The sequence below is a fragment of the Hyperolius riggenbachi genome, chromosome 4 (genome assembly GCF_040937935.1).
Source record: "Hyperolius riggenbachi isolate aHypRig1 chromosome 4, aHypRig1.pri, whole genome shotgun sequence".
NCBI classification, from domain to species: domain Eukaryota; kingdom Metazoa; phylum Chordata; class Amphibia; order Anura; family Hyperoliidae; genus Hyperolius; species Hyperolius riggenbachi.
In genome coordinates, this window is record NC_090649.1 from 58,399,195 (window position 1) to 58,425,202 (window position 26,008).

The 26,008-nt window shown below is 47.2% G+C and overlaps 1 protein-coding gene across 2 annotated transcripts in view; it reads left to right on the forward strand.

Moving 5' to 3' along the window:
• The window catches only part of PTK2B (protein tyrosine kinase 2 beta), a 286,197-nt gene that overhangs the window by 114,213 nt on the left and 145,976 nt on the right, over positions 1–26,008 (forward strand). For both annotated transcript variants that reach the window (XM_068280093.1, XM_068280094.1), the window contains exon 2: positions 12,216–12,507. In XM_068280093.1, coding sequence (XP_068136194.1) covers positions 12,259–12,507 — 249 coding nt within the window. In that variant the 5' untranslated portion in view covers positions 12,216–12,258. The remainder of the gene's footprint in view (positions 1–12,215; positions 12,508–26,008) is intronic.

Genomic DNA, 26,008 nt, shown 5'->3' on the forward strand with positions numbered 1-26,008 from the left:
CGAGTGGAGTCGGGTTTATGGTCTCCACTTGCTTTCTGTGGTCGGTTGCCCTCTGCAACCCTCCTTGGTGAGTAGCATTTTGTTTTAATACCATTCACTTGTACACGGACATATTACACTATTGGGCTCCCGCTTTTTGTCTCCTACACCTTTATCCTACATGGTGGCGAGACACCCCCACCGTATTACCTGTGTGGGAAGCCTGTTCTTCAACAGCTTCAAACCACTATAGGCTGTGATGTCACAGTGACACAGAATAAAGGGCCCGTTCACACCAGGGCGATTAGCGGGTCATTCCCGCAAATCCCCAAAGAGCTAGCACTTTTTTGCGACCTTCAAGTGTGAATGGGCCCTAAGCATCAGTGCCCCAGAAGTAACGAGCAACTTCAGGGGCAGCGAATTTAACCATGTCAGTGCCTGTGTGCTTTTACATTGATTTTATGCTAAAACGCCCGTGAATTCGCGGTAAAATTCGCATACGAAAAAACGCATGCGAATTTCCTATTAAATACATTGTATGCGAATTCTGATGGCTCTGCTGTGCAGATTTTTCCTGCACACAAAACCGCACAGGATTTCTGACAAGTGGAAACGGGCCCATTCACTTGTATTGGTTATGCAAATCTGCATGCAGGAAACGCATGCAGATTCGCACAAGTGGAAACGGGCCCTGAAAGGAAACTTAAGTGAAATAATTTTTTTTTAACTTAGCGGGGGCTTCTTCCAGTCCCTGGAGCCTTCCTGTGCCTACGACGTCCTCCTGATCCCCTCCGGCCAGCACTGGCCGGTGAACCCTGGTTTTGGCTCGGGGCCGCACATGCGTAGTAGACCAGCTTTGTGGAAAAGGGGTTGTGGGATGAAGCCGACATTTCAAAATATTGTATATAACAATGTTTTTTTCATCAATATCTCTGTTAGACTATTAAAAATGGTAAAATGAGGTATTAAACCGGTGCTGAGTGAAGCTGAAATAGGTGTAAATGCTAAATACTGTTCTATATTGCATGCCAAATGAACACAAAAAAAATCTACCGTGGTAATGATGATAGTAAAACACTGGTAAACAGGGCCAGGCCGAGGCATAGGCTGGAGAGGCTCCAGCCTCAGGGCGCAGTGTAGGAGGGGGCGCACAATTCATTCAGCTGTCATTCCTAATTGTGTATGAAGCAAAAAGAAATAAGAAAAGGGGATACATAGCAGTGACTGCAAGCCAGATAACTAGAGATTAAGGTGTTGGGGAGGTTGTGGGCCCTAGGGTGCCTCTTAGTCTAATAGCAATCAGTGTGTGACGGCTGGGGTGGGAGGGATGGAGGGGCGCACTTTGGTGTCTCAGCCTTGGGTGCTGGAGGACCTTGTCCCTGCTCTGCTGGTAAATATTACAGATATTATATTACAACTTAACCTAACTCTACTCTCACACAGAAGACTCCCCTCCCTGATGGCTAACCCTAAGACCCCCCTTTCTGACGCCTAACCCTAAGATCCCGCTTCTTGATGTCTAACCCTAAGACCCCCCTTGCTAACGCTTGGAAATAGTTGAGCCTGAACACATCCGCTCTACTGCACAGGCGCACGGTTTCTGTGTCTGCACAGTTGAGCGGATGTTAGTATTGTTATTATAACTATCTGAGAAAGAATAACTGTCAGCAGAAAGAATTATTAATGTCTGCAGTGGACCTTCCATCCTGGATAATTTACACTAGCAGGTGTGAGATACCGGTCAGTTGCAACAACAAACTTCCAGGCACAGGAACAGCTTCTTCCCTTGATCGGTAGCCATGCTTAATGTAGAACCGCGTTCATTCAGAAAACTGCTAAGACTTGAAAGCACTATTGCACAGAACTGGAACATGAATGCTTCCTCCCGTATTACAATTATTGTAACTCCGATACTAGCCTTTATTCGTACTTATCTATAATGTGTGTCCTTGTATCACATTGTCTGTGTCCGCTAACAAACTGCCAAATCAAATTCCTTGTAAGTGTCGGTTCACAGGGAGGCTTTGCGGGCATTAAAAGTGGCATTTTAGGTGATGCGCAAAAGCGACGTTTTAGGGATCTACTGCCGTCCCATACAAGTGAATGGAAGCGTTTAGTACAAGTTACATAGTAGCATAATTGGTTTGGTTGAAAAAAGACATTTGTCCTTCAAGTCCAACCAGGAAAGCTTTTGCAGGCTTTTATGAACGCCTGTCAGTAGATCCCAGCGTCTCGTGTTGTCTCAAAGCAACATGTAGCTTCTAAAAGTCATTTGCTGTTGCTGGTGTTGTTTGAATGCCAGCAAAAGCCAATCAAAAGCCTTTATTTCCACTTCCTGCAGACATAACTCCCAGCCCTTTCCTGCAAAAACCACCAAAAGCCCAGAAAATGCAACGCTCTCAAACGCTACACACTGAAAGCCATTAAAGCCTATAAAAGACATTAAAAGCTTAGCTGTTAAAGGCTGGCATTTAAAAAACAAACAAACAAACAAACAAAAAAAACACGTTTGAACGAGACTGTGAGCAGGCAGAAGCTCAGCAGAAGCCCATGTGAACTAGTTCACACGGATATACGCCCGGCTTCCAGCGGCATCACGTTTGGCAACATCTCAGTGGTGTGGTGTTTGGGCTTTTGGCGGATTCCCATCGCGGTCAGCGTTTTTCATCCCCATAGAGGGACAGTAGACACGGTGGTTAATTGGCCTTGGACGCTACATGTAGTGACCAGGGTCACCTCAAACAATGGGGAAAATCGACATCGGAACGCCACTTTCGTGCACACGTCGGTAAAAGCCGGTACAAACACTCCCATTCAATTTCTATATCGCACATCCTTAAGAAAGTCTCTTGGATACAAGTTCATGTACAAGCTTTCATCACTTCTTTATCTTGGCCACCAGTACTTTCAATCATATATGATGAAATCCTCCACCATAAACACCTCACCAGATATCTCTGATCACTGCTAGACTGGTCAGATATGCAGGGCCGGTTTAAGCAACAATGGGGCCCCAGGGCAAAAAAAACCTGCCCCCCCCCCCCCCCCAACATATACCCCAGAACAAAAATTGGCATTAGGGGACCTTTTTTGCAGCTGGTATAGTCAGGGTGTGAAGTCCCAATCGGTCAGAGCTCCACATTCTGGCTATCCCAGCCTGCATGGGGGACAAGGGGTTAAAAAGTTTCAGGAGAAGGGACCCCACATAATTTAAAAAAAAAATTCCCACACTCTAAACATAAAAAAAAATTGGGAAAATAGGAAAAAATGCCAGTGATCTTCATACAGCCATATTGCGGCTGTATAGCGATCCCTGGCCAAAGCGCTGCGGCTGCGTATAGACCCCCTGGAAACCCCGTCAGGAAATGTATTGCACTTTCGTTTGATGCATGTAAACTTACACTACCGTTAGGTTTGCTACTAAAAGTTACATTTACCGCATTTAAAACTATACTTTTTTCCTTCTAAACTTTAAAATCGATTTTCTCAAAAACTTTAAGGTCTTTTTGAAAAATAGTTTTTTCCTCTTATTCCTAATGATCTCCTTAACATATCCTGCAAATTTAGGGTTTCTAGCATTTAAGGTGGATTTGCTATTAACCATTAAAGTCGGCAGGTTTTTAAATGTGTTTTTTTTTCCTTTGAAACTTTAAAATCGATTTTCTCAAAAACTATAAGGCCGATTTGAAAAATGTTTTTTCCTCTTGTAGCCACTGGGGGCTCCTACAAGCTCTGGGGCCCTGGGGCAGCTGCTTACTTTGCCTTAATGGTAGCGCCGGCCCTGCAGATATGCACATATCCAGGAATCCTTGGAGCCTCAGGATCCTAGTGTCAGCACTTGTAGGTGATATTAGATTACACATAACGCAGAATCTTGCTTCACAGTTACCTCAAATAAATGCTTCTCATAGCGTGATACAGTAAACTAACTTGAATGGGAGCGTTTAACGACGAGTTCCGGACGCCAGTAAACACCCGCCAAGGGTCCGTATGAACCAGCTCTTATTAGGCCCCCCAAAATGATTCTAATCGCCTCACAATTATGACTATCTCACTGACCATCCCTTGCGACCTGCCGTGCACTGTAAACATCCATAGCATAAGGGTTTAGCTTTTGCTCTGGAAAAATATTACAATTCTGTAAAATATGGAATTCTCGGATCTTCTTACAGTGTTTGTCTTGAAGTATATATATATATATATATATATATATATATATATATATATATATATATATATATATATAGTTAACCACGCAGAGAAAAACAGACGCATCAACAGCTTGCATGTGCGGACAAAAATAATTATATGCACTTTTTTCGTGTTACTTTCAGATGGTGCAGTTTGCTCATCCGGCTGACATTAAATGTATGTTTTATGTTAGATGGTTGCTTTTGGTTTTAGTGTGTTGTTCTCTTGCCTTTCTGTCTAAACACGGTTCCCATGCACACTGGACAGCGGAGGATGTTACTGTGCTGTTCATGTATTCAGGCCAGACCTTCAGGTTAACCACAGATGTCTGTCATCAAAAGAACATAAGTGACAGACGGCAGTTCTGTTCTTAGTGGCTGTTCATATTTACAGTACGCCACGGCTTTTTCTGTATAAAATATTACAAGTCTTCTTCTCAAGAGCTATGGTGGGGGTGTGACTGGAGGTGTGGTAGGAGTTTGACTGGAGGTGTAGTAGGGGTGTAACTGGAGGTGTAGTAGGGGTGTGACTGGAGGTGTGGCAAGAATATGACTGAAAGTGTGGTAGGGTTGTGACTGGAGCTATGTTAGGGGTGCAAGTGGAGGTGTGGTGGGGTGTGACTGGAGGTATATTAGGGGTGTGACTGGAGGAATTGCTTGGGTGTGACTGGAGCTATGGTAGGGGCATTACTGGAGGTGTGATGAAGGCGTGATTGGAGGTGTGGTGAAGGTGTGACTTGAGGGGTGATAGGAGTATGACTGGATGTATAATAGCAGTGTAACTGGAGGGGTGGTACAGGTGTGACAGGAGGTATGGCGGAGGTGTGACTTGAGGTGTGATAGGAGTATGACTGGAGGTGTAGTAGCGGTGTGAGTGGAGGGGTGGTAGGGTGTGACTGGAGGTGTGATAGGAGTACTGTGAGGAAACGCGGAAAAGCCGCCGTCTCTCGAGGTGAGGCGGCTGTTTCCGCGTCCAGCATGGCGTCACAACGCGGAAAAAACGCCGCATGCCGCATGGGCAGTGCGGCGGAATCCGCATTGGTAACGGCGGAATCCACATCAGAGGCGACCCCCGCATTAGATACATTGCAAAACAGTACTGGTGTGGCTGGGACTGATAGTCCACCAAGATTCAGACTTACACGCGCGCGCGAGCACTGAGGCAGAATTTAAATAGCAGTTAGAAGGGTGTCGGCTGACCAGCTGGGTCAGCTGACAAATTCCACTGCTCCCATTGGACCAGCAATTAGGGAGGTCCTGGAAAGGTCCTAGAGTATATATACTGCTGGTTGTTCACTTGCTCCTTGTCTGGCGTTGCGTTCACATATGTGGGAGCACCCAGATCCGTAGTTAGATCCGTTAGTGTGCCGGGACCAGCTGGAGCTGTAATCCTACACTAAGCTAGATTCTGTTGATAGCTAAAGTACTAGTTTGATTGTGATTATCTGTTATGACTTTTGCCTGCCTTGACTATCCTCCTGAACTCTGATCTTGCACCTCGATATTTCTGATACTCTGTTGCCGAACCCCGGCTCGTACTTTGACTCTGCTTCTGCCTCCTGATTTTGTACCCCGATATTTCTGATACCCCGTTGCTGAACCCTGCCTGTACTCTGACTCTGCCTTTGCCTCCTGATCCTGTACTTTATCTGTCCGTGAGTGTACGACCTGGCTTGTCTGACCTCGAGAACCGACCTTACCGTTAGAGGCGGTTCCTCGCTCTGTTAGCGATCCTTCCTCCTGAGGGTCACTTTCAGATATCCCTTCCTACTGTCAGTCTGACTCCTCCCGTCTTGGAGAGCTCAGGTCTGCGGAAGGAATCTGTGCAGTACTCCTTACTGCATTGAGGCCTTGTCCTCTTAGTGTTACAGTTACACCAAACACTACACTCTATTCAGGTGATCAGAGGTTAGTTTGTATATCGGATTATCGGTGAGACTGCAGTTCACTTATAATCTGGTATATATCTGTATTTCCGGTGATACTGCAGATCACCGGTAATCAGATACTCTCTGCGCCCACCGATCGTTACAGAACGCCAGACCAAAAAACAAAATGGACGCAAACACTGGTCGTCTGGGTATGCTTGCCACTTCGGTGGATAACCTCCATCAAGCACTGGGCCAGCACAAAGCTTTGATTGATGCCCTTTCAGGCTCTGTGCAAACCCTCCAGACGTCAGTTGATTCAGTGCGATCCCCTCCTAGTGATGACATACGTATGCCTGTACCTGATAAATTTTCCGGCCACAAGTCTGACTTCCGGAATTTCAAGAGTAGAGTGTTGTCATACTTCGAGTTAAGACCCCGATCCTCGGGGACTGAGACCCAAAGGGTCATTTTCATTAAAACACTGTTAACTGGTGATTCCCAGTCCTGGGCATACAACCTGTCCCCCACTAATTTAGCTCTGACCTCAGTCGAGGAATTTTTTAAGGCTATGGCCGTAATATACGACGACCCTGACCTTGCGGCAACTTCAGAGCGGAAGCTCAAACTTTTGCGGCAAGGCAGAGGGTCGGTCGAGGATTACGCAGCAGAATTTCGTAGGTGGTCTGTTACCGCCAGATTCGACAATTTTGCTCTGATGGATTATTTTCTATCTGGGTTGTCGGAGGAGGTCTCTGATTTGATGCTAACCTTACCCGAGCCCGCAACAGTCGATGAGGCCATATCATCGGCCATCAGAGTCGATCGTCGACTACGCCATCAGAGGCAGACTAGGGGCAGTCACCGGGTCAGGGTGACTTCGTATGTGGCACCTTCTGGTACACCCGCAGTAACGGCATCTCCACCGGTGTCATCCTCTCCAGCCTCACCACCACCCGAACCCATGCAAATTGGTCGATCAAGATTGACCCAGGTGGAACGTAGGCGGAGAATAACAGAACAACTGTGCCTGTATTGTGCAGAAGCAGGGCACAGGGTGCGAAACTGCCCTAACAAGTCGGGAAACGGGTCTGCCTAGGAGTAGTGGGGGGTGACACCCTAGGCACTTCATTCTCACCCCAAAAAGAGAAGAAGTTACTTCTCCCCTGTACTATTACGTGGGATGATAAGTCTGTGGACACTGAAGCTTTTATTGACTCTGGCTCAGCGGCCAATTTTATGAACCTTGAATTTGCTCGGGAGTTGGGTATTCCTCTCACTCCAGTAAGTCCCCCCATTCAGGTCACGGCAGTAGACGATTCCCCGCTGCAACGGGATCGTCCCCTGTCTCAGACTCCGCAGGTGAGGGTTACGATAGGGGTATTGCATGGGGAACAGCTACAGTTTTTCGTTTTGAACATGTCAACCTCCACTATTATCTTAGGCATGCCTTGGTTACAGGCCCACTCTCCACAAATCGACTGGGCCACGGGTCAGGTAACCAGATGGTCTGATCGTTGTCACCAACAGTGTCTAGGAAAGGTGACATTGGGTCAGACCAAGGTGTACGTGGAGGGTGTTCCCGAGGTGTATTCCGATTTTTCCGATGTCTTTTGTCCCAAGTCTGCTGATCAATTACCTCCTCATCGCCCGTTCGATTGCCCCATTGATCTCCGTGCTGGTTGTATGCCCCCTAGGGGTCACCTGTATAACTTGTCCGGTCCCGAGAAGTTGGCCATGCAGGATTACATTCGTGACAACCTGGCCAAGGGGTTTATTCGGCCCTCTCGGTCACCTGCTGGGGCCGGTTTCTTTTTTGTTAAGAAAAAAGACGGGGGTCTTCGACCTTGTATCGACTACCGAGGTCTCAATAAAATCACGGTGAAAAATCGCTATCCGTTACCATTGATAGACGACTTATTCACGCAGGTCACTACTGCAAAGATCTTTTCTAAGTTAGATCTGAGGGGGGCATACAACCTAATCCGCATTAGAAGGGGCGATGAATGGAAGACGGCCTTTAACACACCCGACGGGCATTACGAATACTTGGTGATGCCCTTCGGGTTGTGCAATGCGCCCGCCGTCTTCCAGGAACTAATCAATGAGGTATTCCGGGAGGTATTGGGTAAATTCGTACTGGTATATCTCGATGATATATTAATTTATTCCAATAACCTCCCCGAACACAGGGTCCATGTGAAATTTGTCCTAAACAAATTAAGACAGAATAGACTCTATGCCAAGTTAGAAAAGTGTATTTTTGAGGTGACATCCGTCACGTTTCTGGGGTATGTGATTTCTACCTCAGGTCTGTCAATGGACCCCGCTAAAGTCACAGCTGTCCTAGAATGGCCGCAACCTGTGGGTCTGAAAGCCCTCCAGAGATTCCTGGGTTTTGCAAATTATTATAGGAGGTTTATAAAAGGGTACTCCACAATCATTGCACCCCTTACCAGTCTTACAAAAAAGGGGGCAGATACTACCCACTGGTCTCCGGAGGCTCAGAATGCATTTTCTAGTCTGAAAAAATTGTTTTGTTCCGCACCAATCCTGAGACATGTCGACACCACTTATCCGTTCATTGTTGAGGTCGATGCCTCGGAGGTCGGGGTAGGGGCTGTGCTGTCTCAGCGATCAGGGTTACAGGGAAGACTACATCCCTGTGCGTACTTTTCCCGTAGGTTCTCTCCGGCGGAGAGAAACTACGATATAGGCAACAGAGAGCTCCTGGCCATCAAATTGGCATTTGAGGAGTGGCGCCACTGGTTGGAGGGGGCAGAGCACATGATCACTGTTTACACCGACCACAAGAACTTGGAGTACATCGAGGGGGCTAAGAGGCTTAGTCCCCGTCAGGCCCGGTGGTCCTTGTTTTTTACGAGATTCAGGTTTATAATCACATACACTCCAGGTAGCAAAAACATCAAGGCAGATGCCCTCTCCAGGTGTTTCGAACCTGAGACAGCACAGCCCCCCACTCCTGAATCCATCATTCCGCAGAAACTGGTGTTAGCCGCCACGGAGTCTTGGGAAGAGTGGACAGAGATCTTGGGTCCCTTTCAGCAGGAGGTTCCTGAAGGGAAACCCGAAGGGGTCTTGTTCATACCACTACCATTCCGGTTACAGGTTCTGCAACTCTTTCACGCCCATAAGAATGCTGGTCATCCTGGAGCTGCCAGAACGCAGGATCTGATTGCCAGGTGTGCTTGGTGGCCTTCCTTGGCAACAGATTGCAAGGAGTATGTTAGGGAGTGTGCGGTGTGCGCCCAGAGTAAGCCCTCCCGGCTGGCACCTGTAGGAAGGTTGCAGCCTTTGCCCACCCCGAGTGAGCCATGGACCCACTTGTCCATGGATTTTGTGGGGGAATTTCCCAGGTCTGAAGGCATGTCGGTCATTTGGGTGGTAGTCGATCGGTTTAGCAAAATGGCCCATTTTGTGCCCCTGAAAGGACTCCCCTCGGCTCAAGAACTGGCTGAATTGTTTATCATTCACATCTTCCGGCTGCATGGCATTCCGGAAGACATTGTGTCTGATAGGGGAGTCCAGTTTGTGTCTGGATTCTGGAGGGCATTTTGCCACCAAATGGGCATGAAATTGTCTTTCTCGTCAGGCTACCACCCACAGACCAATGGGCAGACAGAACGCATTAACCAATCCCTGGAGCAATTCCTGAGATGCTACGTTGCTGAGGCGCAGAGTGACTGGGTGAAATTTTTGCCCTTCGCGGAATTCGCTCAAAATAATTTAAAGAATTCCTCGTCTGGGTTTTCCCCATTTCAGATTGTAACAGGGAGGTCACCCAAATTTTCCCCTTTTCCAGTTGTCTCGTCTCCATTTCCAGCACTGGAAGATTGGCAGAGATCACTCAGGGACAATTGGGGAATTGTTAAGGGGAATTTACAGAAGGCGTTCCAGAGTCAGAAGGGTCAAGCAGATAAGAGACGGTCCGTGGAATGGAAGTTTCGGCCAGGGGATCTAGTCTGGGTGTCCACGCGTCACTTGACCCTGAAGCAGCCATCTGCCAAACTGGGTCCCAGGTTTGTGGGCCCATTTTCCGTGACCAAGAAGATTAATAATGTTACTTATTCCATTGACCTTCCCACCAGCATGCGGGGGGTGAGGTCTTTCCACGTATCCCTTCTTAAACCAGCAGTCCAGGTGGGTCCCACTCCTCCTCCTCCCGTGTTGGTGGATGCCCAACCCGAGTACGAAGTGGAGAAGATCATAGATTCACGTACTGTACAGAACTCGGTACAGTACCTCGTACATTGGAAGGGGTACGGGATTGAGGAGAGGCAATGGGTACCTAGGAACCGCATGCATGCGGACGAGTTAGTGAAGGAATTTCATGCTGTACATCCCGAGAAACCTGGTGGGAGTTGTCCGGAGTCCACTCCTCGGGAGGGGGGTACTGTGAGGAAACGCGGAAAAGCCGCCGTCTCTCGAGGTGAGGCGGCTGTTTCCGCGTCCAGCATGGCGTCACAACGCGGAAAAAACGCCGCATGCCGCATGGGCAGTGCGGCGGAATCCGCATTGGTAACGGCGGAATCCACATCAGAGGCGACCCCCGCATTAGATACATTGCAAAACAGTACTGGTGTGGCTGGGACTGATAGTCCACCAAGATTCAGACTTACACACGCGCGCGAGCACTGAGGCAGAATTTAAATAGCAGTTAGAAGGGTGTCGGCTGACCAGCTGGGTCAGCTGACAAATTCCACTGCTCCCATTGGACCAGCAATTAGGGAGGTCCTGGAAAGGTCCTAGAGTATATATACTGCTGGTTGTTCACTTGCTCCTTGTCTGGCGTTGCGTTCACATATGTGGGAGCACCCAGATCCGTAGTTAGATCCGTTAGTGTGCCGGGACCAGCTGGAGCTGTAATCCTACACTAAGCTAGATTCTGTTGATAGCTAAAGTACTAGTTTGATTGTGATTATCTGTTATGACTTTTGCCTGCCTTGACTATCCTCCTGAACTCTGATCTTGCACCTCGATATTTCTGATACTCTGTTGCCGAACCCCGGCTCGTACTTTGACTCTGCTTCTGCCTCCTGATTTTGTACCCCGATATTTCTGATACCCCGTTGCTGAACCCTGCCTGTACTCTGACTCTGCCTTTGCCTCCTGATCCTGTACTTTATCTGTCCGTGAGTGTACGACCTGGCTTGTCCGACCTCGAGAACCGACCTTACCGTTAGAGGCGGTTCCTCGCTCTGTTAGCGATCCTTCCTCCTGAGGGTCACTTTCAGATATCCCTTCCTACTGTCAGTCTGACTCCTCCCATCTTGGAGAGCTCAGGTCTGCGGAAGGAATCTGTGCAGTACTCCTTACTGCATTGAGGCCTTGTCCTCTTAGTGTTACAGTTACACCAAACACTACACTCTATTCAGGTGATCAGAGGTTAGTTTGTATATCGGATTATCGGTGAGACTGCAGTTCACTTATAATCTGGTATATATCTGTATTTCCGGTGATACTGCAGATCACCGGTAATCAGATACTCTCTGCGCCCACCGATCGTTACAAGTATGACTGGAGGTATGGTAGTGGTGTGACTGGAGGTATGGTAGTGGTGTGACTGGAGGTATGGTAGCGGTGTGACTGGAGGTATGGTAGCTGTGTGACTGTAGGTATGGTAGCGGTATGAGTGGAGGTGTGATAGGAGTATGATTGGAGGTATGGTAGCGGTGTGACTGCAGGTATGGTAGCGGTGTGACTGCAGGTATGGTAGCGGTGTGAGTGGAGGTGTGGTAGGGTGTGTCTTGCGATGTCCCTGGGCTGGGAAAATGTCAGCAAAAGTTCCTGAAAGCCCTTACCTGGAAGAAGTCCTGGTAGATTTATGGCTGAGTTGTGCCTAGCTCTAGCTGATCGGGAGTTGTGTAGTTATAACCTTGACTGGGAGATCTCTGGGAAGAACAAATCAAGGACAAAGACCAATAACCAATAACTAATCAATACTAAGTATTCTTGTAGTGAGATGTCCAAGTAAAAAAAAAAGGTTTTGAAAAAATGTAGTAGAACATTGACTAGGGAGTATCTACTCAGTCAAAGGAGGTTCTGATAGAAACCTGTTTAGGATTTCCCTACATGGAAGACTGACCTTGCCAGACCTAGGCTGTATACTACCATGGACATGCCATGGCATCTGACAGGCTCTCATTTTAATCCACAGATCTATGATGACTTCATCTTAGCCATTTACACACGGATCCAGGATGTCGCTGGACCCTATAAGCCGCTCACGGGGAGGTACCTTTCTGAGGTCCGATGGTCCAAAGATTTCCGATGTTCTGATGAGGTCTGATCTTCCAATGAGGTCCGATGGACCCCCCACAGAACCGCAGCTTGATGGAGATGTCAGCAAGGAGGAGATGCGCATCCTTAAAGTGTGTTTCCACAGCAACAGCTCCAACCTGATGAAAAACTTCAAGCTAGTCAAGTGCAGCATACACACCGAGATAAGGGTGAGTGAAAGAATATCTGATTACACAACAATGGGATAAAACTCTGACCTAACATTCAATAAAAATGTGTTTCCTACTTCTTATTACCCATTCAGTTACCATGTTTGCTTTTTTGCACAGGTAATATTGCCTGTTTACAAATCACAAGGTCCCAAAGTACAGTTTATCTGCTCTGAAAGCTGCCATTGCTTTTAATTAATAGATTTTAATATATAAATACAGCAGCTGTCTAGTGAAAATGTCTCATCGGTCTCTACTTGTCAGCCAGAGAACAGTTCTGTTTCAGCATGTGGCTGGCTGTAACTAATTGTAGCAACAGAGGAATGTAAACAAAAAATAATGTTATCACCTCTTCGGATGCGCATCATAAGCTGAAGGAGCTTTCCACTGCAGAACAAAGTCTTGTCTTTAACTTTTTGAATGCTGTTCTGCTACAACATTTTTTTGTGATAGTAGGTTTAAGGCTGTAGAAGAAATGCTGAGTTTCAGACCACTTGAAGAGGCAGGCTCCTGGATGGATAATATGCACTGGTTCACCTACTGTTTCTTTGGAAGCATTATGTGTTTGTGGAGGGTCACTTCTGTTTTTTTTGTTTTTTTTTTATATATAACAATTTCACGAATGTCAGGTGAATCGAATGTGTTCTGCTCGGTCAGTGCAATTTGTCCAATATCTGACCGAATCTACAACATTTCTCGGCCAGACAGCACAAAAAATATTAGTTGGTTGTAAAGGAAATTGGCTCATGTGCGCATGATTTCGATCAACACAGAATCGATTTTTGGCTTCAGCACATGCATAAACACCGGCACAAAACCAAAAGAAACGACAGGCTAGATTAATCAGTGAAGGAGACTCGCCAGGATCTCGCTTGTGTGGACAACCAGTTTATTATAGAACGACCGCACACTGTTTTTGATCCCCAAATAGTGTTGAACGTAAATCGCTTGATGGAAAATTGAGTAATGTATGCGCACTATAATAATCTGATAATTGAGGTGGGGAAGCTTTGGTACGCGAGCAATCAGGCGAGGGTGCTGGCACCAAACCAGCCAATCACAACCGCTCGCTGCTTTTGTTGCTAACTGGTGCAGATGGTCTTGCGGGCGGGACCACGGCACCAACACTGGGCCAATCACTGCACTTGACAAGTAGGAGTGACCGGCTGTGTTTGGCCGGTCTAGTGCCAGCAACCGCGCCTGATTGGTCACTTGTAGAGATGGGCCAAACCTCCGATTTTCGGTTTGCGAACCTACCGCGAAAGTTCGGTTCGCGTGAACTTTCGTGAACCGGAATAGACTTCAATGGAGAGGCGAACTTGGAAATTTAGAAAAAATTATGGTGGCCAGAAAAATGATGAAAAAGATGTTTCAAACGGGCTAAAACCTGTACAGAGACATGATTGAGTGGGATACACGTCAAAGTCTCAATAAAAAAACCTAGATTTGATCCAAACCACTGTTTTAAGGTTAGAAATCTCATTGAATGTTGAATTGCAGGCCTACACTGCTTTACAACATCAGGAAGTGTAATCCTCCTCCTCCGGAGGAGGGTCTTGTCTACCAGGGAATTGTAGGATTTGTAGGATGTCAAAAGCCAACTGACATACATTGGCCAGGAATCGAACCCAGGCCTACTACTTAGTAGGCTGCTATCCTAACCATTATACCACCAACACAATACACTACAATGCTGCATGCTAAAGCCAGTCTATAATGTACCATTGTGATATATCCAAGAGAAAAATGAGCTTGCTTAGTAATTTGTAGCATGTCAAAAGCCAACTTACATACATTGGCCAGGAATCAAACCCAGGTCTACCACTTGGTAGGCTGCTATCCTAACCATTATACCACCAACACAACACACTACAATGCTACATGCTGAAGTCAGCCTAGCATGTACCATTGTGATATATCCAAGAGAAAATGAGCTTGCTTAGGGATTTGTAGGATGTCAAAAGCTAACTCACATACATTGGCCAGGAATCGAACCCAGGTCAACTGCTTGGAGGGCAGCTATGCTCACCACTATTCTACCAACACTACAGACTGAAGTCAGCCTAGCTGGCCTTGGAAGGATGAAAAGCTAGGTGGCCATGCAACCATACCTGCTAACCTAAAGCTTACTTGTGTCATTTACAACACATTGGCCTCAATTCACTAAGATAATGCTAGAGATAATAAGGCAAGAGAAAACTTACCTCCACACGTGAGAGAGTAATCTTACCTCTTCATTCCTTAAGTTACCTCTCCTGTAGTTAATTTACCTCCTCTGTAGTTAATTTACCTCCTCTGTAGTTAATTTGCCTCCTCTGTAGTTATTTTCACATGCAGTTAATAAACAGCCTGTCTTTAACTCTGGAGTTATTTTAAGGATTGGAGAGTTAACTTAACCTCCCCGGCGTTCTATTGAGATCGCCAGGGAGGCTGCGGGAGGGTTTTTTTTTAATTAAAAAAAAACTATTTCATGCAGCCAACTGAAAGTTGGCTGCATGAAAGCCCACTAGAGGGCGCTCCGGAGGCGTTCTTCCGATCGCCTCCGGCGCCCAGAATAAACAAGGAAGGCCACAACGAGCGGCCTTCCTTGTTTTGCTTAGATCGTCGCCATAGCGACGAGCGGAGTGACGTCATGGACGTCAGCCGACGTCCTGACGTCAGCCGCCTCCGGTCCAGCCCTTAGCGCTGGCCGGAACTTTTTGTTCCGGCTGCGCAGGGCTCAGGTGGCTAGGGGGGCCCTCTATCGCCGCTGCTCGCGGCGAATCGCCGCAGAGCGGCGGCGATCAGGCAGCACACGCGGCTGGCAAAGTGCCGGCTGCGTGTGCTGCAGTTTATTTAAAGAAAATCGGCCCAGCAGGGCCTAAGCGGCAGCCTCCGGCGGTGATGGACGAGCTGAGCTCGTCCATACCGCTCAGGAGGTTAAAGACAGAAGAGTTAACTTTAGGTTTGCCTGAGGTAAAATGTTTCCTGAATACTACATGCCTTATCACCATGGTAACAACTCTAGAAGAGTTATTAAAGACAGGAGATAAGTTTAGTGAATTGAGGCCATAGGCTTAAGACTTTACCAAATCCAAAGCTCCAATATGGGGACGCTTCTCTGTTTGCTGTTTTTTTTTTGTTTTATTTTTTTTTAAGTGTGGTGTCACAGTTCACTCTTCAATTACAAGAAAGGCCTAGGAGTAGTCTTAGCTACCGTAATATCTATGTTAAGGCAGAGCCCTTATTACACTTTCTCTTCCAGGGCTATGGAAACCGTTTTGCCCATGCAATAAAGCGAGGTGCAAAAATGAAATTATGCCTAGCAGAGGTTGGTTTTGATCCATCAACCTCTGGGTTATGGGCCCAGCACACTTCTGCTGTGCCGAGGAGGAGGAAGGGAGGAGAAAGGGAGGAGGGGAGAAGTTGTTGGGGGGTGCTATATAAGGAATAACAATCTGCCAGGAGCAAGCTAACAAGCCTAACTAAGCTCTCCCTAGCAGAGTCTGTCAGCAGCTGTCCCTTAACTGATTACTGTAGGAAGACGAGTGAGCAAAACGTCCGGAGAACCTTGCCTTTTAAAAGGGGGTGGAGCTCCAGGAGTAAGTGTAGCCTGATTGGCTACAATGTGCCTGCTGACTGTGATGTAGAGGGTCAAAGTTGACCTTAATGGAGCATTATGGGGGCGAACCAAACTTCCGCAATAGTTCGCCTTCGCTGGCGAACGCGAACCACCCAAAGTTCGCCTGGAACCATTCACGGGCGAACTGTTCGGCCCATCTCTAGTCACTTGCCAAAACTTCCCCTCTGACTGGCCATGGTGATCTCTTGTCAGTGATGGGGTTTTACCTTAGCATGCTTCAATAAGAGGCATATATTCACACCTCACCTGCTCACCATGATGTCATAGTGAAGAACAGAAGGTGTCAAATGAGGATGGGGATGCATGGATGAGGAGGATAGTGTGTGTGCCAGGAAGAGGGATCGGAGAGCGGAGAGGAGGCAGGCGCCAGGTGGCCCAAACTGTTTGTCCAAATTCCCCCACTAGATTTTCCTGCCTGAATCACGTGATTCAGGTAGCTTCATGGTAGCTCCGCCCCTACCCATTTACCACGGGTTGTGCTGATTCTACCGTTCGCTAATCTTATGGCATTTGTACCAGTAATCATGAAGTATGCCGTCTCGTGGATTGACTCGGCCAAGCGCTGGCTGAGAGCATTGTTCTCTCCACCCACACCACCAATGCTGGAATACGTGTTGGTCCTTTTATCCTCCCCCCGTAAATACCAACAGAATGCATCGTTAGCCTGGAGACTAGCAATGTGTCTGTACAGCCTAGGGATCGAGTCCAGATCCTGCCAGGATGACAGTTCTCGTGCATGCATGTACAAAGCTCTTCAATCAAGACTTCTTCGTTCATCTTACTCCGTGGCTGGTGGTGTTGTTGACTCATAGAGTTCCAGAGACTAGAGAGAGAGAGACAGACTGATCATGTGACCACCAACCTTGGCACAAGTTCAGGTACAATAAAAGCAATGCTAAATGCTGTTTCCTTATCGCATTAATAAAGAATGTTCAGTCTTCAGCATTTTTATAATAATCAATAAGATCTTACCACATAAACAGTATAAACAGTTTTGCAAGCCTAAACTTGCTCTCATAAAACATAACATAGATCTATAGGCTTTGAAATGCTTTCAGGTATGCAAGTGGGCTGTGAGTAGCTTCATGTAAATTGATTTGCTAATGTGAGTCGATGTTGTAAACAAGGCTTTTGTGATTGGCTGAGGGAGTGGGATTTAATAACTAGACTTCCTGTGGTTAGAATCCAGCGAGTGTGCTAATGTAAAGACCTGCCTATTACCAGATTAGAGAGACTGCAATGGGGAGATTATCTGCTGCATAAAAGTTTATAATCTGTGAAAGTATATCATTGTTCTTGTTGTGTTCAGTAATCGCAGAGTAATTGGAACTAAGTTTATTTACAAGCTTCAGCAACTCTCTACATAAAGCAGTACTTCCCTCCTCCTCTCCAGCATGCATAAACAGGAACCAGCAACAACACACAGCAGTACAGATCATCTTATCAGAAATGCAAGTAGCAAAGTGCCATCTACAGGCCAGGCCAGAATGACTCTTATCTCAGTCAGCCTGGCTCTATTCTGGTACATTGCCAACGAGTGGGAAGTTTGTAATCTCTCCTCCCACATTCCTGCTCCTCACTGATTGGCTGAGGGCAGTTCAGTATGATAGGAGGCTGAGAAGGGAAATACACCTCACCCCTCTGCAGTAGCTGCTGAAATACAGTCTATGCTGTGCTCACATGTGTTTACAAAGTAAGCTAGATAGATCAGTGCAGTTTCTAGGAGAAAAAAAATGAGTAAAGGAGGAAATGACATCAGGATTGGCTTCAGAGGCAGTAAAGATGGAAAATGCTTGGAACAGTTTTCTATTTATTTACTATATAAAATTCACTGAAATCAAAGCATGGACAGTACAATACATATGCTATGTAAGTAGAACAAGTATTTATCTACTTATATATGTGGTGTTTTTTTCCCTGGGATAGTATGGCTGCCCCTGCTGCTTTAAAGTGGGTCCGAGATAAACTTTTACACATTTCATAATTGTGCCCCTTACGTATAGTTTATAGTGCATTCCTCAAGCCAAACACTTTTTTTTTATACCCTAATTATCTTTAAAACTAAACAATCCTCGCCCACAGCTCCTCCAGTGCCTAGGCATTCGTAGTCTCATGTAGCAAGGGCACATGGGAGCTCAGTCTGGGGAGGAGGAAGAGGCATTATCGGCCAGAGATACCAGCGGCAGAGGGGAGGAGAGGAAAGTTTTCACAGGCTGAGGGGTGGAGATGCAGAGCAGCTTGCCTGTGTGTAATGTGACAAGCAGAATATGGCTGCCCTCATTGTATCACAGGAAGAAATGATCATATACTGTTGAAGCTGTTTGCAGCTAGATTTGCTGTGTAAACTTTCTAAACTTTAGATAAGATATACAGACAAGTTACTTGTTATAGTTAGTTTTTCATCTCAGATCCACTTTAAAGAACAAGTCCTAAAAATACGTTTGCGAATGATAAACTTCCAGAACGAAGAAGCAGCAGTATACTTTTCCATTAAGTAATAACCAGACTTGGCGGGTTTCCTGAAATAAGTGAAACAATGATGAAACGTCAATCTTCTTTTTGAACCCACAAGAAGGAGCCCACGTCTTCAGAGACTCATGAGAGACAGCTCAGCTAATGCCTGCACATCCCACGGCTGGGAGAGATAATAGAGGTGAATAATCCTCTGTGCTGCTCATTGTCTGTCGCTTCCCTCTCACCGCTGTACCTGGAGGAAACGCAGGAATAACCGCGGGACCAGATTCTATAATGATCGTTAAGGCGACTGATAAAAGTCATTCCTGTTTATTGACGCACATGGCTGAATATATATGTTCCATGCGTGAGCCACACGTCACAGATACCGGAGCGGATGAACAATATAGGCTTCCTCCCCTCTCTCTCTGGGAGAGAAGAGGCGTCAGCGTACAGATCTGTACATAATAACTGAATATTACATAATATTTCACAAGACTAATATCTTGTAAATAAGCTGTACTGCGCACTGCTGTACACACACACTCATTCACACACACCTGCACTGCTGTACACACACACACACACACACACACACACATATACACACACACACACCCTGCACTGCTGTACACACACACAAACACCCCTGCACTGCTGTACACACACACACATACACCCCTGCACTGCTGTACACCCCCCCCTGCACTGCTGTACACACACACACACACACACACACACACACACACACACACACACACACACACACACACATCTGCACTGCTGTACACACACACCCCTGCACTGCTGTACACACACACACCTACACTCCTTTACACACTCACACATACACACACTCACGCACACACACACCTGCACTGCTGTACACACACACTCATGCACAAACACCTGCACTACTGTACACACACACACACACCTGCACTGCTGTACATGCGCACACGCACACACACATACCTGCACTGCTGTATGCACACACACCCCTGCACTGCTGTACACACACACACCTCCACTCCTTTACACACTCACACATACACTCACGCACACACACCTGCACTGCTGTACACACACACACACACACACACACACTCATGCACACACACACACACTCATGCACACACACCTGCACTGCTGTACACACACACACCTGCACTGCTGTACACACACACACCTGCACTGCTGTACATGCGCACACGCACACACACACACCTGCACTGCTGCACATACACCAGCACTGCTATACACACACATACACGTGCACACACACACACACACACACCTGCACTGCTGTACACACACACACACACACACACACACACACACACACACATATATATACACACACACACACACATATACACACACACACACACACCCTGCACTGCTGTACACACACACACACACACACACACACACCTGCACACAATTTATGTATAACAACCCCCTCTTTCATGTGTAACATCCATGTACAACAGCCCCCTCTTTCATGTGTAACATCAATGTACAGCAGTCCCCTCCTCCATTTGCAGCAGCCCCCACCACCATGTACAGCTAGCTCTCTTGGGCAGCTTCTCCCTTTTACCATGCATTGCAGTATCTTTATTCCATTTGTAGCCTCCTCCTCTGTATGCAGCTCTCCCTCTTCGATGTCCAGATGTTTGGCAGTGTTGGGGTTAGGGGCGAATTTCGGTGATGTTGGGGAGATGGATGTGGCAGAACCTGGAGACATTCTGGATGTTGGGGATGAAGAAGAGTGCAGAGTTGAGGGTGACACACCCAGGCAGCCCGTCTGAGGGACAGGTGGATAGACGAGTTGCTGATAGCAATGGAGATGTTGGGGAGAGGGCTCGATGAACGAGGTGGGAATAGAAAGAGTTCTGTCTATTCCAGTTTGAATTTCAAAAATCTTTCGGACATCCAGGTGGAGCTGGTGTACAGACAACTGGAGATTTTATCTGAAGGGCATGGGGGAGAGATCAGGGTTGCCAAGGTAGATTTGGGTGTCATCAGCGTAGAGGTGGTAGTTGAGTGCAGTTGAGGAGATAAGTGTGCCAAGGGAGGAGATGTAGAGGGAGTAGAGTAGGTTTCTGAGGACAGAGCCCTGAGGGACTCCCAACAGTGAAGGGGGTGGAGAAGGAGGAGGATCTATTAAAGGAGGTCTGGCAGGAGCTGTCAGAGAGGTAGGAAGAGAACCAGATCAGGACTGAGTCACAGATACCACTTCAGTGTAGGGTTTGAAGCAGTAGGGCATGATTGACGGTCGATGGTTTGGAAACTGTGGAGAATGGTTGCCATAGTTGCAAGGAAGAGAATCGGAAATGAATTGATTTAGTAAATAGATTCCATAATTTTCTTTTCACGCTCTTCATTACTAACCTTTGTGCAACCACACTATGCTCTCATACCACACATCAGTGGGTTCCTAACGTTTGTCACCTAATAGAAGAAACAGTTTTAAAAATATCCAGTTCAGGTTTGCTGGATCCCTTATGGTCTCCAGTGCTCTGCAGCTTCTTCAGCAGTGCTCTCCACCTTAATCACCAGCTTTGTGAAAACCTGAGTGTTAGGGCTGGTTCAGACGGGCGTTTTGGTGGCGTTTAACGCAGCGTTTCAGACGCAGCGTTTTTTGGGATCTACTGCCATCCCATGCAAGTGAATGGGAGCGTTTAGAGCTGGCTTTTGCAGGCTTTCATGAAAGCCTGGCAGTAGATCCCAGCGTTGCGTCTAGTCTCAAAAGCAACATGCTGCTTTCAGAGGCAGTAAACGCGAGGAAACAATAGCAGAGACCAGAACTGCTAGCCTTGAACGCTTTTCAAAAGCTTTCAAAAGCTAGCTTTTAAACGCTGGCGTTTAAACGCAATGCCAAGCAAAAGCTCAGCAGACGCCCGTGTGAACCAGCCCTTACTTCTTGTGGGTGAAACACTTGAACAGTTGAAGTAAGAACACATTTAAAAAACTTGGGTCCTGTCATCACACTCTGCATCCCGAGACCCTCCGTAACTCTGCCACATCCACTCAGCCAGGTGGTCTATGTTTGTAACAACTTGCTTGCCCTTTCCCTTTAATCTGTAGAACAGGAAGGAGGTGAGTGGATCAAGCGTCACACCCCTCCCCAGAGCAGGGACAAGGTCCTCCAGCACCCAAGGCTGAGACACCAAAGTGCGCCCCTCCATCCCTCCCACCCCAGCTGTCACACACTGATTGCTATTAAACTAAGAGGGCCACAGGGCCCACAACCTCCCCAACTCCTTAATATCTAGTTATCTGGCTTGCAGTCACTGCCATGTATCCCCTTTTCTTATTTCTTTCTGCTTCATACCCAATTAGGAATGACAGCTGAATGAATTGTGCGCCCCCTCCTACTCTGCTCCCTGAGGCTGGAGTCTCTCCAGCCTATGCCTCGGCCCTGCCCCTCCCAGAAATCACTGCAGTGACAATGCAACGGTTTGCTTTCACAAGCCGAACAGTTAGAAACCCCATTGTGATGTCATCACTGGGCCTTCCGGGAGTTCTGAAGAATAGTAGGGGTAGTAAAGGGGTTGCTTGGGAAGAAAGGGTCTTTACTTTATTGGCGGGATGAAGGTAGTAAGAAGAGTGGGAGAAAGTAGGCTAGAAATGCTCCATCTTGGTGTTGGGCTTTAACCCCCCTGGCATTCTAATGGCCGCGGGCAGGTTTTTTTTCAATATTTTTTTTTCTGTCATGTAGCTAGCCTAGTGCTAGCTACATGACTTCCCCCATTGGCTCGGCTCCCCCACCTACCTTTTTTTTCCCGGCGTTACTTACGCGTCCGTGATCTCGCGATGAATGTGATTTCCTGTTTGGGCTTCTGTCATCGCCATGGCGACGATCGGACATGACAGCATGACTTCATCGACATCATGTGGCGTTCCGATCCACCTCATAGCGCAGCCTGGCGGTGATTGGCCAGGCTGCGCTATGCGTCTCGGGGGGGGGCTTTCGCGGTGGGTAGCGGCGGATCGGCGGGGAGCGGTGGCGATCGGATACAACATCTAGCTAGCAAAGTGCTAGCTACATGTTTAAAAAAAATTGTTAAAAAAGACCGCTCCTAGCTGGAGCTATCCACTCCGGCGTTCATGGACGACGCTAGGGTGGTTAAAGTGATAGGAAATTCCATATTAACTGAAAAAAAAAAAAATAATCCAATAAGAAATTACTTATTGAGCTTACCTATGCTGTTGCTTCATCAGATTTAGGAGAAATGTGTTATGAATCAAATAAAATATGTGTGCTGGCTTCCATCTTTACTGTTTATCTGTGATGCCAAAGTGACATCACTTCTGCCCTTTTATCAACCCAGCTCAGTGTTAATTTTCCCTCTCTACTGCCACAGCTCACTGTCCCTCCCATATCAAACATCACCTAGACAACAGGCTTTCATCACTGCGTAATTGCTTCAAAGGAAAAGGAAGGCGGTATTTGGATGCCCATTCAATTACCTTCTGGCAATAGTGTCCTTATTGTACCTGAAATAGGAAGCTTTCCGTTATTTGCATGCTTGTTACTGTAGCTAATAAAAAAAACAACGCTTCCCACAATATCGCTAGCACTACCCATTTCCTGCATTCTGGAAAAAGCACTCAGACCAAATACAAAGTAAGAAAAAAAAAAAAAAAGGGAATCAGACAGTATATGGGCCATTAAATAATAATAAAAAAAACATTAACATTTATTTTGGGGGCACTAACTAATTTTGGCAATTTTTTTTTTTTTTTTGGATGTTAATACCCACCTTCATGACCTACAGAACAGGAACAGGAATTAGTAGAATACAATTATGCAACCACCCAAGTTGTCACAGTCCGATAAGCAGAGGCATACAACAGCATACAAGCAAGCCAAGCCCCCGCTTGAGGCCTCACACTGCGGGGGGCCTCGCTCTGCTGCTGGTGGCGGGCGGGCACCGGGCGTGTGGGTCCCAGGCGGAGTGGCGAGGAGAGAGAAGTTTCAACTTACCTTTCTCGATCCTGACAGCTTCTACCTACTTCCTGTCCCGGCGTCTGTCGCTATGGTAACAGTGCCCCCTGTGATGACGTACCGCATGTCATCACACGGGGAGCTCTTACCGATGCGACGTGAGCCGGGAGAGGCTGAAGATAGATGCTGCGTGCAGGATGAAGGCAGGTAAGTGGAAACTTCTCTCTCCCCGCCACTGCGCACACCTCCTGGCTATAGGGGGAGGGGGGGATCTACCTATCTAACCTATACTGGGGGACATATATCTATCTAACGTATACTGGGGGACATATACCTATCTAAACTATACTGGGGGACATATACCTATCTAAACTATACTGGGGGACATATACCTATCTAACCTATACTGGGGGGCATATACCTATCTAACCTATACTGGGGGACATATACCTATCTAACCTATACTGGGGGACATATAACTATCTAACTTATACTGGGGGACATATACCTATCTAATCTGTAGTGGGGGACATATACCTTTCTAACCTATACTGGGGGACATATACAGTACCTATCTAACCTATATTTGGGGGCATATACCAATCTTATCTACAGGGGTGCCTCTAGTCATTTTGTCACTCCAGGCGAGAAAACCTGTGCCCCCTCCCCCCAAGCCCCTCCCCCCCAGGAAAATAATCATAATGCAGCATCGTTTCACCAGAAAATAATCATAATGCGGCAGTGTTTTATCAGAAAATAATAGTAATTATCGTAATTCAGAATCGTAATTCACCAGAAAATAATCGTAATGTGGCAGTGTTTCACCAGAAAATACACTTATTGCAGCAGCAGTTCACCGGAAAATATTCATAAGGTGGCAGCGTTTCACCAGAAAATACACTTATTGCAGCAGCATTTCACCAGAAATTAATCATAGGGCAGCAGCGTTTCACCAGAAAATAATCGTAATGGGGCAGCGTTGTCAGAAAATAATCGTAATGTGGAAGCGTTTCACCAGAAAATACACGTAATCCGAGCAGAGGGAAAGAGTAGAGAGGGAGAGGCAGCATAAGATGTAAGAGGGGGGTAGAGGAACAGAGAGGGGGAGGGATAGACAGCATAAGATGGAAGAGGGTGCAGAGAAACAGAGGGGAGAGGGAGAGACAGCATAAGATGGAAGAGAGTGCAGAGGAACAGAGAGGGGTAGAGACAGCATAAGATGGAAGAGGGGGCAGAGGAACAGAGAGGGGAGAGGGAGAGACAGCATAGCACTAAAGCACAGGTTTACAGCTTTACCAGCCTACAGCCTAACCAGCTTTCAAAGAAAACTTTAGTATCAAAAGAGCAGGGCACATTCTAGCAGTTATAACAGTACTGGGAGTCTGCACACAGGACAGGAAGTGTTCTTAGCAGCCTGCCTGCATACCTTCTCTTCTGCCTGTGCATGCAGCTTATCATCTCTGGAGTAGTGATAGGTCGTTCGCGAACGAGCCGCCTCTAAGAGCCGGCTCTTTGCTGCGAACGACAAGAGCCGGTTCTCAGTTTTGAAAGGCCGATGCCTCAGCCACCCCACAGAGCTCTGCTTTGCTCTGCAATAAAGGGCGCTGAGGCATGTTGGGAGATGTAGTCCTCCTCTTGCAGCTTGTAGGAGTGTATGGGGCCGAGCAGAGCAGTAGCAGGAGGGATTGCCCCAGTCAGAGAAGCAGTCTGGAATTGTCATGGAGACGGGGGCGGGGCTTTTACTCCGATTCTGAGTGGTGTTTAGTGATATTTAATGAAGAGCCAATTCAGAGCCGTAAGAGCCGGCTGTTTAATGGGAGCCGATTCAGAAGAGTCGATTCTCTGAAAAGAGCCGGAATTCCCATCACTACTCTGGAGCAGAAACTTCCCTTCTCCTGGGCTGTGTTGCTGTCTTGTGCGGGGGCAGGGCTCCAACACAGACACATCACATTCTTCTCTCTGTGACTGCATCTGTCCCCTGGCTGTCTCGCTCCAGTGTCTGTGTGCAGCCAGTGACACAGGTGGGGGGTCAGACTGTCGGGGGCATAAGCTGGCTGGCCACTGGCTCCTGGTTTGACTGGCGTGAGGCGGAGTTAAAGGCTGGGCCACACGGGATTAACACTTTACCTGTGTGGCTACTGAGAAGAAGGGGCACGGCTTTAAAGAAGGAGCCTGGCAGAGAAGAGCAGTATTGATTGCTCTATTGGCTGGGGAGAAGTGGAGGTGGAGGCACTGCTGAGCACAAGGTAGCGTGTCGAGCACCGGGGACTGAATCGGGAGGTAATATAATATAAAAAAAAAAAAAAAACATGGTCACAGTAGCAGCGGTGGGGTAATGCGCCTCACCACCTCATGGCGCCTCACCACCTCATGGCGCCCCAGGCAACCGCCTATACTTGCCTGGTGGGTGAGACACCCCTGCTTATCTATACTGGGGGCATATACCTATCTAACCTATACTGGGGCAAATA